Source organism: Mustela erminea, chromosome 19 (genome assembly GCF_009829155.1).
Source record: "Mustela erminea isolate mMusErm1 chromosome 19, mMusErm1.Pri, whole genome shotgun sequence".
NCBI lineage: Eukaryota > Metazoa > Chordata > Mammalia > Carnivora > Mustelidae > Mustela > Mustela erminea.
In genome coordinates, this window is record NC_045632.1 from 34,793,990 (window position 1) to 34,812,801 (window position 18,812).

An 18,812-nucleotide genomic window follows, 5' to 3' on the forward strand; every position below is an offset into this window, starting at 1 on the left:
AACCCAAGGACTGTCATTCAGGAGGGCTATGCAGCTCAAGAAGGTTCCCAGCCACATGTGGGAATCACAGACACAGCAAACTCTCACCCTGCACACAGAGCTTGCAGACTCCCTCACACACACAGCTCAGTCAGTGCCCAGAAGTCCCAGTGGTCCCCAAAGAGGGAGAAGAAAATGCAGAGGCAGTGGGATATATAGTGTGAAAGGTGCTTAATGCAGTTGTCACCTGTACTGGCATTAAAACGTAACCCCCAAGATCCAGAATAAAATCAAGGTCAATATTTTTAGAAATTTACAGAAGCAGAACAAATCATTAATCAAGAAAATCAAAGTTATTACTAATCACTGGAACATGTCTTACAAAGAAGATCCTTTCCACATCAAACTACTACAAGCATTAACAAGGCCTCAAGACATCAGCTAGTCAAGGCCCACCTCTCTGGGAGTGATTTAGAAATTCTCCACAGAGCAGTATGGGTCTACCATCTTCTCAAACGCACCCTCTTCAGGATCCCTTACCAATCTTTATAATGTCCAGATGATATATTTTGTATCACTATAATGTTACAAAAATTAAAATGTATATTTTAATTTACATTCTTCCAAAAGCATAGAAAACTGAGAAGCATGTCTCAGTAGAAACTTTTTCTGCCACAACTATATTTCAGCTTCCTTGAGAAAATGTCAAGTTTGAGAGTTTTCTGGAACTGTTCATTTCAACCATTAGAGAGACTGGCTTTTCCTACTCCTTTGTTCAGAAGTTTGTCTTTTTTGGTAAATGTCACGATGTACCTTTTATGACTGCTCTGATACATAGGAAGCATAACTGATAATTTCAAGGCAAAAACCAACCAAATCAGTACCTCCACCATAAAATGAAGTATCAAGGGGAAAAATGAGGAAGGCCATAGAAGATCTGAATTGAATTAACAAGCTTGATATTAAAAATGGCCATGCACTAAAGTCACAAAGCCACTGTCAACAAAGTCCAAATAACGAACATTATGCAGGTCATGTTCCTCGAGACACAGTGCAGCCAAATCAGGAATCAACAATGAAAGAATATTTTTGTTGAAAAACCATGTGGCTCCTCTATCACATTATTCACAAACATATGGCTATGAAGGACATTCTTATGACAATAATTACCAGAAAACTCTTGAATATGGACTCTGTACCATGTATCAGATGGCATTATCATAGAAGTATTAAATGCCTTAAGAGTACTAATAGTATTGGCAGGTAGGAAAAGGTCCTATCCAGTTCCAGTGCTAGTATATTTAGGAGTGAAGTATCATGATGCCTACAACTTACTTTGAGAAAAAAAGAGATTGGGGGTGGGGTGGGGAAGAGAACTAACAGCAAATGTAATTATTAGCAACTGGTAAATCTAGGGGAAAAACACGACGGTATTACCTGTGCTACTCCTTACAATTTTCAATAGGTTTAAAGTATTTCAAAGTACAAAGTCGGGGGAGAAAGACCCAAATCCACAAGTTTGGAATTTGTACCTCTTCTTTTCTAAAATAAAGATTTTATTTATTTACTTGAGAGAGAGGGAGGGGAGAGATGAGCAGACTCCAAGCTAAGCGCCAAGCCTGATGGAGGGCTCCATCCCATGACCCAAAGTAAAGCCAAGTGTCTAATGCTCAACGCACTAAGCGACCCAGGCACCCCTGGAATTTGTACTTCTAACGTGAAAACTACACAGAAATGAATTCTATAACCATGGAATGTGTAGCTGAGATGGTGCTTGGGGGGCACAGACTTCAAGCCCACTTACCGTCAATCAAGAAAGACAGAAATACATGAAATGAGCAGACTTCTACTCGAGAAGGTAGGGGTGAAACAATGAAAATCCAAGAAAGAAAACAGTTTAGGAACAAAGAAGGGAGGAATAAAGAAAATAATTAAGACAGGAACAGAAATGAGGAAATAGTAAAAACAGAAGCATTTGAACAATAAAACCAAAAGCCGTTCTTAAAGTATTAATAAGAGAGATCTCTAGCAATACTGGTAATTTTGAAAAAGAAACAAAAGGCACAAATAATGTTGGAACTGTAAAGGAAAACATAATTACAAACACATTACAGTCTTTAAGCCCTCAGAGAATTCTATTAATAACTTTATGTAAATATGAAAGTGGACAATTTTAGAAATAGATACCATCCAAATAAACTCATGAAGAGACAAGAAACCAGGATAAACCTTTCACTTACATGTACATACATTCTGAAAAGGAAAGGATAGTCCAAAGGCTCCCTTTCCTCCCAAAAGACAAGTAGATAATCCCTATTTCATATAAACTTTGAGAGAAGAGAAAGGAAAAGCTGCCCAACTTATTTTATGACGTTAGGATAATCAGGAGTCTACAACAGAAGGAAATTATGGATACAAAAAATGCTGAAAAGAACAGGCTGCAGGTTCTATCACTGCTGACTCATCATATACTAAACCTGGGACAAACCTCCTCTGAGCGACACCTTAAATCCAGTTACTAATACACTTAACAGTAAAATGAAAAAAAATAAAAAGAAGCTTTTGTAAAAAGATAGACACAGGACAAAATAAAGCCTGGAGGGCATGAGGACATTAAACTAGCTGATTTCCCTACTTGCGGCCTGTCATACTACCTGGAGCAGAAAACGACCATCCTGTCATGATCTGCTTTTCCAAAATACACATCTACTATCTGGATATTTAACAATCTTGTAAGCTGATTAAAAGGGTAGGGCCTGACCATTCAAGGGGCCCCCCAGTGTGACACTGCAGCCCAAACACATCCTACACTCTGCATCTTCCTGAAGTTCCTCTCCAGGAACAGTGAAAGGAGTGAGGCTTGGGGGATTCATTCACAGTAACTAAGAGAATGGAAGAGATGACAACACTTTGAAGCAAGACAAAAATGTCCACTGACAAAACTGAAAACTCTGCCAAGAGCAGAGGGGGTCCAGAAGCAGACAACCTCACATGGAAGAGCTACGGAAAAAGGCTCACAGTGACCCCAGGTATCAGTGAAAGAGAGTCAACAGATTTCAGCTGAAAACAGGAAAACAAGTTTAAAACACCACACTGAGGGGCACCTGGGTGGCTCAATGAGTTAAAGCCTCTGCCTTTGGCTCAGGTCATGATCCCAGAGTCCTGGGATCCAGCCTCGAGTCAGGCTCTCTGCTCAGCAGGGAGCCTGCTTCCTCCTCTCTCTCTCTGCCTATTTGTGATCTCTGTCAAATAAATAAAATCTTTAAAAAAATAAAACACCACACTGAAAATGGGGAGTTACATGAAAGCGCACCTAACATTGCCCACGGGGCTCCTCCGCTGGAGGCCAAGAGGCCCGCAGCCAGGCTTGCATCCTCCAGACAGGGGCTGACAAGCAGTCGTCAGTCATTTCATGACTCTAAAGAGTAGACAGTCAAAAACCATGAGATTTCAGACAATTGTAACACAGACAAAAAACAACACACATAAAAAAGCATTTGAAAGAAATACCGAGAAAATAGCATGAAGAAGAAAACATCGTGGGATGGGGGGAATCCACACATTCTCGGTGAGAAAATAGAAGATATTACATAAAAGAACAGGATACTACTTTTAAAACTTCTGAGAACAGAACAGAGCTAAGAGATGAAGTCTAACATTTGAATGAGCTCTAGAAAGTGAGAACAAAGAAGAAAAGGGAAGAAAATCAAAAGAATGTTAAAAATATTGTTCTAAAACGGAAGGACATGAGTTTCTAGATGGAAAAAGCCCAGCAAGTGTCCAGAACAAAAGATAAAAGTGACCCATTCGAAGGAACATCATTGTGAAATTTCACAGACTGCAACTCAAGAAAAAATCCTAAAAGCTTTCCAAAGAAAAAACCAAAACCCAAACCAGAACGGCTTCAGTGGTAATACTGGAAAAAGCTCTTCAAAATTCTGAGAAAATTATTAGTTACAACCCAGAATTCTAGGCCACAGCTAGTACGCTAAATGGAAAGATAAAATAAAAACGTTTTCAGATATGCAAGCCTCAAAAACCATGAATTTTCCATGTCCTCTTTCAAGGAAGCTCCTGGAGAACATGTGCCATTAAAACATCCCTTTGAGAGTTAAGATGCAAGAGAAGTTAAGATTTCTCCAGGGAGTTAAAAATTCCTGCAAACCGATCTTTTGCGTGCTGTTAAATTCACAGGGCAGTTGTCAATTTAAGAAACACAAAATGCTGACGTGAAAATTTTACATGAGTGGCCAAACAACTGATAAAAACTCATTAAGGAAGCAGAGACATTTAAAACTTAGGGTATTTCACTATGAAGTTTCATTTAGACCAGCTTTTAAACTTGGTATTTAGGAAAATGCTTGGTTTCATTAAAAAATGCATACACATTCCCACTCATGTACTTACACCTTGATAAACCCGGGTCTCTCATGGCGAAAGTGTGACTGGCCATGTGTATCAGCAGAGAACTCTACTAGCTAAACACTGGCAGGCTGATGAATATACTGACATCTACCGCCAAGAGCTCACTGCTGACTTCAACTTTAAGGAGTCTCTCTAACAAGGAAACTTGTTACACATGGGAGAGCTACACTGTACATAAAACTTGCTTATTGTTTCACAAATTATAATATCCATGTTTACTTATTTTCCACTAGTTAACCTAATTCAGAGTTGTTTTAGAGTGACTACCTAAGACAAATTAAATGTGAGATAAAGTTGTTATTTTCACCCAAAAGCCTCACTCCTGATACCAGCATCTTTCAACTGCTGATGTGGTTTTGGCCCTAACTTCCGTCACAACAAAATCACAAGCTTATGATTCACTGACAGAGTGATTATAATCACCCAAAAGTTCTCCAAAGACCCCTCAAAATCAACACCACTATTTTGTTTTTATACATGGATTTACATTATGCTCTACCATGTCTAGAATAACTAGTCCCTAAAACCTTACCAGAAGCTAAGGTTGTAGTGTCTGAACAATAATAAAAACAAACTCAGGAAAACCAGCTTAAAACCATGCTTTTAGAAGAACACTTCAAGTCTAAATTAATACGCATTATAAATATAAGAAATGTAAATAATCCTGGATGGGGCTTTTCTATAGCACAGGGACACTTAACTAGCTTTTCTGGATCATTTGCTTTGTACAGTGTTGGTAAACACACAACACTCTGACAGCTTGAGTCCTACAGACTGCTTCTTTTCACAGGAGCCCTGTAACCATTTATCACTTCCTATCAGCAAGGGTAGATTCCTATGCAAATCAAGTTATCTCCCTAAAACCATGCTGTCTAAAACAGGAGTGTTACAGACGAGGTATTAACTTAGACCCAGCCCAGCAGCTATTCCCAGAGTAAGCAAGGCAAAGGGTGATGAGTAATTTCACCAAATGCAAAAACCCTACCCACTTTCTGCACCCCTATACTCATGCGGTAAGGAATCCGGATTTATTACTTCCCACTCTCACCAATGATTTCCTGGTCCCCTCGGGTTCTGGAGTATCAACAGTACTTATTGCCAACTGCCCATCCCCCGTTAACCCCATGCCAGAAAGAAAAAGCATATACGCACCTTAAAATCTGTATTATTGATATATTCAAATACCAAAGCTGGGGTCTTTGACTGCAAGAGAGAATAGTAATGCCTTATAAGTATTCAAACAGTAAATGTGCTTTGCTTCTGTTGTACCGATCTATCCCCAAATCCCACTTAAATGAAAAAGGGATTCACTCATCAGGGAGAGCCTATTAAGAAAGTGTCCTCTTGAGACTGCGTCTGGAATTTGCTTCAAAATAAGTGGGCATAGTGGGTGGTGGGAAAGTGGGTGGCAGGGAGATGAAAAACAAAGTTGGCCACGAGTTGCGGCACTGCTCAAGCTGACTGATGTGTGCAGGGAGGTTCATTATCTTACTCATTTTACTTTTGTAAATGGTTGACATTTTTCCTAAGTTGTTTTGTTTTGTTTTTAAAGGAGATATATTCTCTGACCAACCTGTCAGTGGGCCTGGCACATTATTTGAAGAATTACACTCTGCAGTATTCCAGTCTGCCAGCCACAAAAGGAGTGACATGTTTTCATCTTGGTTTGGCAAGCCAGATGCATTTTACAGAATTATCATATGTCTTGGGAATCTATCATAGGCCTTTTCAGGATCCAAAAGGAAAATATCTATGATTATCAATCAGCAGGCTATAATGTGAAATTACTGCCTTGGCTACATACCACTAGAGAATGTCTCAATTTACAAAGTAGATGTGATCCCCCTCACCCCCAAATTATACATAACCAAGTATTTCTAAAGTGCTATAATCTTTAATGAAGTGAGTACAAAATGTCTAATATTTCCTTGTATAAATTTTTCAAATGCCAAATTTACTTAAGTAAGGTAAAATAATGTTCATTAACAGTAATAAGCTTTGAAAATTAGGAGAAAAGCAGGGCCTTAAAGGGTTATAGAAAATCACCTCAGAAATCTTTATGGCTAGAAAGTTTTGCTCAAGGAAGCAGGTAAAAGTCCCTAGAAACAGGGCACAGTATGTGCACATGGGGCTTTGTCAGAAAGAGCAGCAGTCCCAGGAGCACTGGTCAGAGGGTTCCTCACTAGCCTGAAGGGGACAGGGCTTCATCAAGACCACCAGATCTCTCTACTACCTGGGAGTGAGCCTATCTCCCTAAAACTTAGGGGAGAAGGAGGGCTCCCTCCATGGTTTCAATCCAATTTTAATTTACTCGTGTTCCATATTATATAAAACATACACATGCCTTAAGCAACACATTACAACATCAGTAAGACAAGTTTCACTAAGTTCTACTAACTTAAAGGCAAAGTGCAGAGGCTGCTGCAACCGTAATATGTACTGGGTCACGCTGCAGGCCGTTTTCAGTGATGATGGAGTCCAGAGTTAGTCATTCTAAAATCAATCCAAACTCCTCTGGCTGGGATATATTTTTAATGGCAATAAGCTAGAATCTAGCATACAAGCACTCTTTTCAGTCTTCTTAGGGTCCCGAAAGCAAAATTTTCCTGATTCTTCAGTTTAATGATACTGTATGATCTTGAGCAAATCACCAAACCTCAGAGCCTTCAGCTGTCCTATCTGTACAGTGTAACAATGTGGCCAATCACAGCACCGACTCCAGTGGACTGCTGAGGACTGTCCTGAGGTCCAGAACAGTGCCCGCCACAGTATGCAGTCAGCACATGTTCAATAGCGCACCGTTTCTTTATGATGTCTTCAGCAGACAGAAGCAAAGACCTACCTCTTCAACGAACAGCCAGCATGGGAGGATAGGAAAACAGGTGAAGTAGAAGAGATGAAGAACAGAAATGGGACGGGAGGTGGTACATAAACACTCTGGCTAATCACCTCCCAAGAAAACAAAATTAAATAGCACATCTAAAAGGGCTACAAAGTAAGCGTTTTTAACAAAAAATATTTAGTTGTATCAGAATATACAACACGAGCCCCAGGGGTAGACACTGAATTAAATTGTAGTAGGAGAAACAGCAAGATGCCTTCCTCAAAGGGTCTGTGGGGTTGTGATCTCTATGCCAGGTGTCCACGTGGAGATATTCGGTATTTCCCTCTGTAAGCCCAGACTTTCAGATGTCAGGCTTAATGAAGTGAAGCAAAATAAGGCCAACTGGAGGTAATAAGCTTTCAAAATTGGAAGAAAAGTCGGGGCTTAAAGAAGACATTCAGCAAACATTTGTGGGCTGAACCGGAACAAGGTAATAAACTGGGAGAGGGATTTTTCTATACATACACTTTTAGGTTTCATAAAAGTGGTGGTGACTACTTCATCTTTGGGCCACCATGGTTTTTTCTGGCTTTCAAAACTATTCAGGAGTAGAAGATGAACACAGTCATTCCCAATACGTAATGATGTTTCTCATTATTCTGACATTCTGTGTCACACCACGCACACATTCACGCACTCACTTGCTCCTTCTCCCCCAACCGTCAGGCACCTACCACGGGGTCCTTCACAGTGTCAATCAGCTTAATGATATTTGTTCCACCACGAAGGTTCTCCAGAATCTTAACCTCTCGTTTTATCTTCTTTTTCTTCACTGGCTTAAATACACAAGAGTAATCGGAAGTGAGATTCCTTTTGAAGTTAATAAATAAAACCTTAAAACAATGTCAGCTAATCAAGCGGCTACCGGGCTATCTTGCACACCATGTCACGTTAGAGAGCGTGTCTAAATTAGAAAAGAGAAATCAAGATAAAAATGGGGACTGCCCTTGAGAATGTTTGAGATTAAGTTAAATACAGACTCATACAGCATATGTGTCAGATCTTTAGGTAGTTACATTCAGGTCACTTACAAATTTTGAACACCCATGTCATACTTTAAAAATAAAATGCCTAGATAACTGCCAAATGGAAGGCGTGTATTACAGCTCTGAACAGCTGTATATCATGCACTTGCAAATGGAAAAACTGAAACAAAATGGGGAGACACCTGCTCTTCCAATGAGTTACATGTAATTTTGTCTTCCAGGAGGGAAGACCAGTTCACTGACATCAAGTTACAAAGTTGTTTCCCAGCTGCTGGCTCCCATTTCCTGTGGCCACTCCCATTTCCTCAACATCTAGAATCTGAAATCAGCACAGACATACTAAAACTCCCCAACACATCCCACTCCTAAAGAAAGAGATGACGGAGCAGCAGAGGAGAAAACGGGTATCTGATCCAGTACCGACTGGAAACCTCTACTACTTGCTAACCTTTCCATCTGCTAGGTAGCAAAATTAAAAATCGCAATCAGAAATACTAGCATTACATGTGCTATTTCTTGCCTTGAAGAATTTGAAGAATGTAAGCAGTTCTGGAACAATAGTCACATCACAATTACATTTTATAAAGTACTCAGAACACTTAACTGGCATGTAGTAAGCACTCAATAAATGGAAGCTGCATTATTTTCATGTATTTAGTTAGTAACAAACCACAAAATTCCTATGTAGTAGACTCAGCCTAGCTGAACCATTTGCCCAAGGTCCCACAGCTGATGGTGAAGGATGGGGGCAGGGTTCAGATCTAGACAGTGCCTCTGTAGGCCTCCCTCTTGGCCACGCTGCTCTCATTTCCCAAGTGTGGTTAGGAGAGAAAGGGAACTGGGGAAAAGGAGTATTCGATCACCGAGACACTAGACACTGTTCTGGTAGCACGGGTAAAGAAAATTCAATGGGTTTTCAATGAAGTAAGATTTTAAAAGCCTGCGTGTGTGTGCTGGTGGTGGGAGGGGAGAGAAATATACATATGCCAGAGACATCGTCATCTTTTGCTGGTCACTAAGCTACAGCTCTGCACACATAACAAAACAGAGGGAGATTATGAAACACAGAGCACCTGCATCACCTCTAACAGGGTGTTTGACTGACAGGCTGGAATCTGGCTGCATTCTTCCAAGCCAGCTGCCACACTTACGTCCACTCTGCTTTGTCAGGGTTTGCGGGAGAGTAGATCTAACTACTGTGTCTCTCACCCACTTCCACTTAGGAATCGTACTCATTCCCTTTTTCATAATTAGGGAGCTCAATACTTTGGGGGAAATAAAGCACTCAAACATGAAGTACAATTTGATTAAAAAAACAAAAACAAACAAACAAAAAAACCCAAAACAGCCAGAAAAGGACATACTACAAAATAAGTAAGCTTCAAAAATGTCAATGTCAGGAAACAGACTGAACAACTGTTCCAGATTAAAGAGATATGACAACTGAAAGTAACACATGACCTGGGATTTTCTTTTGCTATAAAAGCATTATATGGACAATTGGCAAATGAGAACAGGGGCTGCAGATTAGCTAACAGCACTGTATCAATGTTAGTTTCTGATTTTTGATCATGGCACTGTGGGGTTACATAAGAATTGTCCTTGGTTTTAGGAAATGCACGTTACAGTAGGGATCACTGCAATTTACTCTCAAGCACATAACTACATGTGTTTATACACACACATATGTGTGTTTATACATAAAAGAGAGAAAAGCATAAAGCAAATGTTAACATTTGAGAAATCTGGGTGAAAGACATATGGGAATTCTTCTAACTTTTCTTTAAAGCTGAAGTTATATCAAAAAGTTAAAAGAAAAATAAAAGCTGGCTACTGTATCTATAAATTCAGCCAATGCTACCAGCATATTCAATGTAGAAAATTCTAGAGTTGGAAAGCAGTTACAGATCTGTGAGAGTGGTCGCAGAGGAAAAAACACCCACAGCCAGAGATCTGTATACACCAAAAACCTTCCTCTCCCCCTAACAGTGAATTAGTACCGGGGTAACCCATTAAGTTGCCTTTATGACAATGCCCCATATAAAGCCTTGCTTTGCCTTCCTGTTAGTCAGCAACAGGTCAGGCAGGGACATGGTTCCTGGACAATGCCACTAAGATTTTGGTATCTTTCATGATGTCCTAAGGTAACTTATGGAGCAAGAGAGCATATTTTGCTACCCAACTATCACCTGTCCAACAACTTCCTCACCTAGAAGACTGGGGACAGCAGGGCAATTCTGAAGTGGCACAACAGACTCTCACAGCACCTGGAATCCTCACATCCTGACAAATGACCAAGAGATCATTAAAATGGAAAAGGGACCTACAACCCAGGACTTTGCTCCAAAGCATGGACATCCATTCTCTACAGGAACCAGACCACAGGGAACTTCCTTTTGCCTCAAGCTTATTCCTCTGAACCTGGGACATGCTTTAGAAGCTAAAAAATCAATGAGCTCCCTGGGAATGAAAGTGATCATTTTCAAGCTGTAAACAGAATGAGAGAGAAAAGGTTAGAATTTATAAAGGAAGACTCTTCACATCTTGTGGAAAACAGATCATGGATTTTATAGAAAAAAAAAAATGCTTCGAGACTGTAGCCCAGTGTTTGCATTCATCCACCTGCAGCTACGGAGAAAATACGCACTTCCCTCACAGTCTCATCATTTCATCCTGCTAGACAAAGTCTCTCCCAGTTAAGGTTTATTTATTCCAACTCAGAGAATATGTTTAAAAAGATTCAAAATGAATCAGTTTAGTTGTTTCCCAATATTCTTTTTAACTCAAAGTCTAGAAGAGAAAAATGGCAAAAAGCTTAAAAAAAAAAAAAGCAAGAAATTAAAGCATTAAATCAAGTTTCAATAATAAATGAATTATGGCGCACACCTAGAGAGAACGTTTAAAAGGGAAAACACTCAGTTTGAATTTTTCTGTGCATGAGCTCAGAAAAGGAAGGAAAAGGGAAAGAGGGAAGGAAAATACAAGAAAGAGAGAAAGGAAGAGAAAAAGAGGGGGTGAAAGGAAGGAACTTTCCCAACAGTTTCTGCCCACATGGTGGAGAGTCCCAGTGATTCAGGACAACCTTGTTCAACATAATCCAAAAATTAAGACTACTTCTTTCTCCCTATTGACCAACACTGAAAAACTTAAAAGACAAATTTAGTGGTAAGTTGCTTAATTAATGAAGTCAATGATCTGTCCTACTTACTTAGGGCTGATTTTTTAAAAAAGCCAGATCTGAGAATGATTTCAACTACTAGCATTTGATTGTGATTGAATTTCTGAACTAACATATACACAAGGCTTAAGAATTAGGACCTCGGGGCGCCTGGGTGGCTCAGTGGGTTAAGCTGCTGCCTTCGGCTCAGGTCATGATCTCAGGGTCCTGGGATCGAGTCCCATATAGGGCTCTCTGTTCAGCAGGGAGCCTGCTTCCCTCTCTCTCTCTCTCTCTGCCTGCGTCTCTGCCTACTTGTGATCTCTCTCTGTCAAATAAATAAATAAAATCTTTAAAAAAAAAAAAAAAAAAAGAATTAGGACCTCAATAAATCCCAGCACATGTTAACAGGCAAAGTTCCATTTTAATTTCTTTCTAAGCACAACTGAATTAATAAATTCAAGACAGGCAGAAAGGTGGTTCAGAACTTGCAAATCTGGAACTACTCTGATTCCAGTGCCACAGTGACAACTGAGAGACTAGTTTAATCGCCTGCAGTAAACAATCACAAAGAACACCGGTTGCCAGGGATGTGGGACAGAGTAAGAAAGGAAAGTTGAGCCTGGATGACAGAATTTATTTTACCACCTTGAGGCATCCCTCAAATCCACTGCAACTGACCCAAATATAAACATTATCTGAGTGGTGTTATTTCTTCACAGCAACTTTTCTCTTAGTCTTTCAAGTCCCTTTCCAATTATGTTATCGACTCCTTGAGACTGTTTTTGTCAGGATGTGTGTGTGTGTGTGTTTTAATTTAAAAAAGCAAGGCATACAGCAGGCCTTTTGAATTTCATTGAGAGAATGGTATCGTCTTTTCTACTCCTGGTTTTGCCCTCTGAAATCATTCCTGTAGCCCAGCTGAAATACTGTTATTAGAACCATATTTTATTGCTTTCTATGTGCAGGCACTGTTTTAAGCACATTTAATCCACCTCTAACAGTATTCTGAGAGGAGTTCCTATTGGTGCAATTTTACATGAGGACGCTGAGGCAGAGTTTAAATACCTGCTCAAGGTCATAGAGTTGCCAGGTGTTGGGAAAGCCCGTCTGAATGCAGGCAGTCTACTTCCAGGGCTACTTTTGGGAAAGGAACACTGTGTAGATGACTAAAACACTGTCATGTACCTACCCATCTCTCCTGATCTAAACATTTAATTCTCCCAACAACCCTCTGAGCTCCACAGGAAATGTATATCCATTTTATAGATAGGAAAACAGAGTCAAGCGGGTATAAAGAGGAAGCTGGTTCTAGAACCCAAGTCTCCTGCCCTCCATTTATAGCAATTCTTAACACTATACTGCCCTCATGATGAGGTGGCTGATCCTAAAATCAGGCTCTAGAAACTATCTACAGCCATGCTATACACATAAAATATGGGTCCTCTATGCCAAGATACTCTTTTTACACATGGCTCACTCTCCAACAAACTCTAATATATTAGAGGGATAAAGCTGTTAGCTCCAAAATCTGGCAAGTTATCAGGATGAGGGAACTGTATGGGTTAATAAAAGTGTAAAAGCACTGGTTATTGTGGCTTCAAAGCAACAAAGTAACATTTCACAATGCATTCACCATGCTGCTGCAGACTCAAACCAGAGAGCCCCTGGCTGGGTCCCTGTAGCTCTCTGGGTTTTTCATCTATTCTGTACTCCATCTAGTACCCATCCCGGTCAAGCATTTCCTAGAAGAATAAGTCCCCAAAACCATTAGAAACAAATTCACTTGACTTCTAGTCAATGTTTATCCATCTTTCCAGGGTAGTTCAATACCTCAAAAAGTCAAATATCCAGCAAATGTCATTAACTGCTCCTCACAGCTACAAGATTCCATGAAGGACATAGGACCCTTGTGCTTTCTCCCCCTAACCATGGGACCCTGAGCAAACTGTGTGCTCTGGGTCTCAGTTTATCTGTAAAAAGGGTTTGGGTCCTAAGGTTTCTCTGCTCCCTTATTTCATGATTCTATTTCACCACACTCTCAAGCTCAGACACTACAACCACAATATTGGAAACAGCACTAGGGGCCCCTAGGTGGCTCAGTCGGTTGGGCATCCGACTCTTGGTTTCAGCTCAAGTCATGATCCTGGGGTTGTTAGATGAAGCTCCACATTGGGTTCTGCACTCCGTGGAAAGTCTGCTAGAGATTCTCTCCCTCTGCCCCTCCCCAACCCTGCTCCTGCTTGTGCACATGCGTGCTCTCTCAAATGAAATAAAATCTTAAAAGAAACAGCACTGACTAGTTCACACAATTTTTAAAATTTATATTATTTGATGTTAGTAACACTTTAATAATACAATTTTAACTACTTTTATACCATAAAACATTTGTAGGAATGAAAAAGAATCACAAAAATTTTAGAAAAATCAATACTAATATCTTGCTTCAGGAAAATGACATCTTGGTGTACTTGCCTAACATAGTACCTTGAAGGAAAACACCTACCACCGGAGAAAGCAGAAATACAAGAGAAAGCCCAGCACCAGCATGCGTGAACATCTCTGATATGACCTAGACAGTCACCTGCTCGCTCTAAAGTAACCCCACAAGACGGGTCACTGGCAGGCCTCCCATCCTTCTTTTCCCACTACTTCCTCACCGCACAACACTTAAGAAACATCTACAAATATGCTAAGCACACTTAAAAAGTAAACTTTTATTACCACCATTCTTTTTTTAATTTGTGGATTAACTGCTGGGGGGCAAAATGAACTTATCCAACTCTTCATAAGACTACCTTATGCTCGCTTACATGAGAATTTCCAAGTCAGGGCAGCATGGGTTCAAAACACCGTACACGTTTATTTAAAAATGGTATTGTTCTTAACTTCTATTTAGGAAATAGGGAGTTTTCACTTGAAGGAACACAAGAACGGCTGAAATCCATACACAGGTGGTGTCCACAAAACGCTACAAGTTGTCCAACATGGCCAAATGCTTTTATTTCTGTGTATACCCTCCTGAGTGGTACTACAAAGGAACTGAGCAATGGACTTTTCATAATCAAAAGATGAAATTTTGGGCACTGAAGTAACTTTCTCCCCTCCTATGTTAATCCTTCCCACCTCCCCCCCTTCTTTTTCTCCTTAAAACAATTTTGGTCAAAAAAGGTATAACCTTCCTATTAATTGGAACATTTTAAGATTTCAACCTCACAATTTCACTTCAAAATAGTAAAATTTTGCTCACCGACTTCTAAATTGCTAAAACCTCTAAAGAGTTCCAATGTGTTTTGACCAAAAAAATCTACAGTTGCAAATTAAATGAGAGAATTCTGTGGTAATTAATTCATGTGACCATTCTCTTTTACTGCGAAGAACTGAAGGAAAATGTTATTGACCAAAAAGGAAGACAGCCCGGTCTTTAAGGAATACACCTTCTCTCTCAGCCACCGTGTGTATGTGAGTACCCTTCCTGCAGTTAAAGTACAGTAGTAGGCCTTTTATGAAGAGAGCTTTTTTCTAGATTCCTCTGAATTATAAGCAGCTGGAACTCTGTTAAGGGCCTAATTTCCTATGACCAAACAATGTAACAAAAGATATTAGTCATAACTTATCTGAACAGGGGTGAAAACTTGGGATCAAGACACTGTCCTCTTAAAAAAACCAAAAAACCCCCAATATTTTTAATCCACTTTAATTCAGCCTGTGAAAACGAGAAAACTACAATATCATTAGTAGTTTCTTACCTATCCTTCAGCTAAAACAAAATCTAGACAGAAATGCCACAGGGCTTTAAAAAAAAAAAAAAGAAGTGAGGGTGGTTTTCACCAGTGGCAACGAAGTTGGTTCAGGCTGTATCCTGAAGATAACTTGTATGGAAAAGATACAAGAACACTTCATTAACTAGAGCATCAAAGGAGCCTTCCAAATCTTATTCCAGAACACAGGACCTTATTCTGAGGATCTTACAAACACACATTAAAATGAGGGGAGAGAGAGAGAGAGGAAGAAATAGGAAACAGGAGTTCTGGCTAAGGGTCATTTCAACATAGTGATATCAGGTAAGTAAGTTTTCCTGTCCTTAGGTTTCTTGCCTGTAAAAGCAGGCTTCCATTTTGGGTTCCCTAAACATATCCTGCGACTCTCCCGGGGAAAAACTATCCAGGAACGGATGCTATGAAGATCTCTAGAAGGAAGACTAAAGAGTAATACGATGTTCTCATGAATAAACGTACTTTCACTTACATATATACCTAAAGCCATTCCTCCAAAAAAAGACATGACAGGAAGTTACACACTTATTCTAAAAATGCTGCTACTGCATAAAAGTTTAGTATTTTTCTGAAATTGTTCTCGAGTCAGCACTTCATTCTTTCAAATGCACAGCAGTGGAATACGGATATTCCTAAGTTCAATTTTATGTCTTGCTCACTCCTAGAAGGATTTAAGCAGCTTATATTAAAAACATTTATGCTCATGTATAAAGGAAAAAAATCATATGGTGACTTCCCTGAAGGGAACATTTCTTTAAATATTTATACTTGTAAAGAAAAAAAAAAAAAAAGACCATGTGACTTTTGAGGTCCAATTCACATCTGGGGAAGAGGGGAGTCAAACTCCCCATCTTCAGTATCAATTCCTCACTTCTCACTCCAGTGCCTCTGATGGCACAGATAACTTTGCCTACTTCTCTCTACTTCAACTCTGCTTCTTCAACACTGGGCTCAAATGGCACTGAGTAACAAAGCTGATCACTTTTCTGAAAACTGATTTTTCAGACAGCGTAAGCCTGACCCTTCATATTAAACAGGGACACAGCTACCCTAACTCTGTCCTTAACACACAAAAACAGCTCTCCAATCCCATATCCTTATTCACTGAGCCTCTGCAAAATGGCCACATCGGATATCTTGTATATGCAAGTGTTTATATTAATCACTCTTTAGTCTTTTCAATATTTCACTAAATGACATGCGCACACATTAAGTGATCTGGCAACGATGAAGACCCTTCACAGATCCTAAGAATTACTTTTTTTTTTGTACACCCTATCAAACATTATTAAAGCTATCCAACCAGTTACCTAAAGGAGAATTTAGCCAACTCTTCATGCTCATTAAGATGTATTCACCAAAGAGACCATAAAAGACGTATCTTTATTAAACTCAAGCAGACTAAACCAGAGCCTAAGACTGTTTGTTCCAAGCATTAATTTTAGTGATTGTAAGTGTACTCCTTACTGCTCCCAATTTCACTTTAACTTCTTGATAAGCAACAATGAACCTTCTAGGCACTACTGGTTCGCCATATCCAACCCCACCTGACACACTCTTACTGCCAGAGAGAAGAAACAACTGATCAGCCACTGAGGTGTTTCCACCCAAGCTTCAAATTCATCTTTGGAGCTCCTCTCATTTCTTCCAGCTCTCTTTCTGGAATAATTTCGAGCAGCAAGGGTAACAAATCCCACACTCAAGGAACCCCTCAATTGACAGGATATTCACTGGAAAAGGTTTTCTTTCATCTGAATCCCTATCTCCTGTTTTAACAAATGAACCCTTTGGAATTTTCACTTTGGGAGCCCACAATGGCATTTCAGAACATGTTCCGGAACGACCATGCTTAGATTTGAAACAGGTCTACGGAGGTACTTCAAAGTTCACAGGAAAACGGGTGGGAGGAGTAGTGAAGGGACATCAGACAGAATCATATGTGAAATGAGAGCTTGCACTGCTCGTTCTACAATGCCGCTGAAGTTTATGTCCGGACCAGTGGACCACATTTTTAAAGCCACTCATAAGACACTCACCTTGAGAATTTTTACAACCACTCTCTCATTGTTGGTGATGTTAATGGCCTCAAATACTTCACTATACTTTCCCCGACCAAGTTTTCGAACCAGTTGGTAATCATCTTGATTACTGTGAAAGGCAAGAGTGACACATAAATGCCAGGACTTGGGACTAACCAAGCCTATGCCCACTATACACCCCTGGGATTAACCAAGCCTATGCCCACTATACACCCCCATCCAGCCACTTCCATTAATCAAGTGTTGGAAGCGTCTATACATCAGGACACGACTCATTCCCTAAATGAAAGTCACAACATAAACTTGGCTCCTTTCACTCTGCGCACAGTTCCTAACCTAATTGGTCCATCAGAACTTGGGGAGCAGAGGTAGGAAGGCACGGCTCTGAGCCAATCTAGAAGGGTGAGCAAAGCATTCATCGTGGAGGTTCAGAGGGTGCCCCGCTGCCTAGAGCTCCACAGCAACCGCCTTGTATTTCACACCCCAAAGGTACCAGCGCCTGCTTTGGAAATGTGGATGTCTTTAAAAGATTTCCTCCCACCCAGCCTCATTTCAAAAAACTAAAAAGGCAAGAGAATTTTAATAGCTCCAGAGGACAGCTGCTGACTGCCCACCCCAAATAGAAACCTAGAAGTGTAAGGAGGAAGGGCTGCTCCCTCATTTCCACCAGGCTTCAGTCCCTGGACCTTACACTTCTCAGTAAGAAAGCATTCCTTGGGTAAGGGGGAGAGAGGGGTGCGCAAGGCGGGGAGAAGGGGAGACCGGAGAGGACATGTGCGGCGGGCGGCAGGGGAGGGGGCTCTGCCTCCTACCCCAGACCCGAGAAAGCGCCGGCCAGCGGCGGGGCGGAGGGGAAGGCAGACCGCGGGGTGGGGGACCAGTGCGGTTTGCGCCGGGGAGCGGTCGGGCGGGGGTGGGGGAGGCGGCGGCGGCTTTACCCCCAGCTCGGGACGTGAGCCTCATAGTCCCAGTACTCGCGGCTCCTCAGGCTGTTCACCTCGGCGTAGACCCGGGCCCTGCTGCCCGCGGCCGGGCCGGGCATGGCGGGCGGGACCGGGGGGCGCCGCGGGGCGCAGAGGGCGGCGGCGGCGGCGCGGCGGGGGGCGCGGGGCGGCGGGCAGAGGAGGCGGCGGGCCGCGGGGCGCCGGAGGAGGAGGAGGAGCGCGGCGGCAGGCGGCCACGCCAGGCCGGGCCCGCGGGGGCGGGCGGGCTGGGGGCGCGGGGGGCTCCGGCCGAGCCGGCCGGGCCCTGGAGCGGCCGGCGGGGCGGCGGGGCGGGCGGCGCTCGCGCTCCGCGGCGGCCTCCGCTCGGCTCGCGGCTCCGAGGCGGCGGCGGCGGCGGCGGCGGCGGCACCAGCAGCGGCGGCCGCCGGCCGGGAAAGGGACAGCGGCGGCGGCGGCGGCGAAGAAGGAGGAGGAGGAGGAGGAGAAGGAGGAGGAGGAGGAGGAGGAAACCCGGAAAAGGGGCCGCGCTCACTAGGAGCGGCCGCCGCCCGGCCCGGGGCCGCCCAGCCTCACAGCGCCCCCTGCAGCGCGGGGGGACCGGCCGGGCGGCGCCGGCCCCGCC

The 18,812-nt window shown here is 42.0% G+C and overlaps 1 protein-coding gene across 3 annotated transcripts in view; it reads right to left on the reverse strand.

Moving 5' to 3' along the window:
- CSNK2A2 (casein kinase 2 alpha 2) overlaps nucleotides 1–18,329 on the reverse strand; it is a 37,289-nt gene extending 18,960 nt beyond the window's left edge. Inside the window, exons 1-4 of one of the 3 annotated variants that reach the window (XM_032323834.1) lie at nucleotides 18,185–18,329; nucleotides 17,244–17,355; nucleotides 7,963–8,064; nucleotides 5,557–5,607 (exon numbers count right to left, since the gene is read on the reverse strand). In XM_032323834.1, the coding sequence (XP_032179725.1) occupies nucleotides 5,557–5,607; nucleotides 7,963–8,064; nucleotides 17,244–17,355; nucleotides 18,185–18,288 (369 nt within the window). In that variant the 5' untranslated portion in view covers nucleotides 18,289–18,329. Of the gene's footprint in view, nucleotides 1–5,556; nucleotides 5,608–7,962; nucleotides 8,065–17,243; nucleotides 17,408–17,442; nucleotides 17,495–18,184 lie in introns of those variants that run through there. The other 2 variants (XM_032323836.1, XM_032323837.1) reach the window with 2 other exon arrangements.
- Nucleotides 18,330–18,812: the final 483 nt, after the last annotated feature.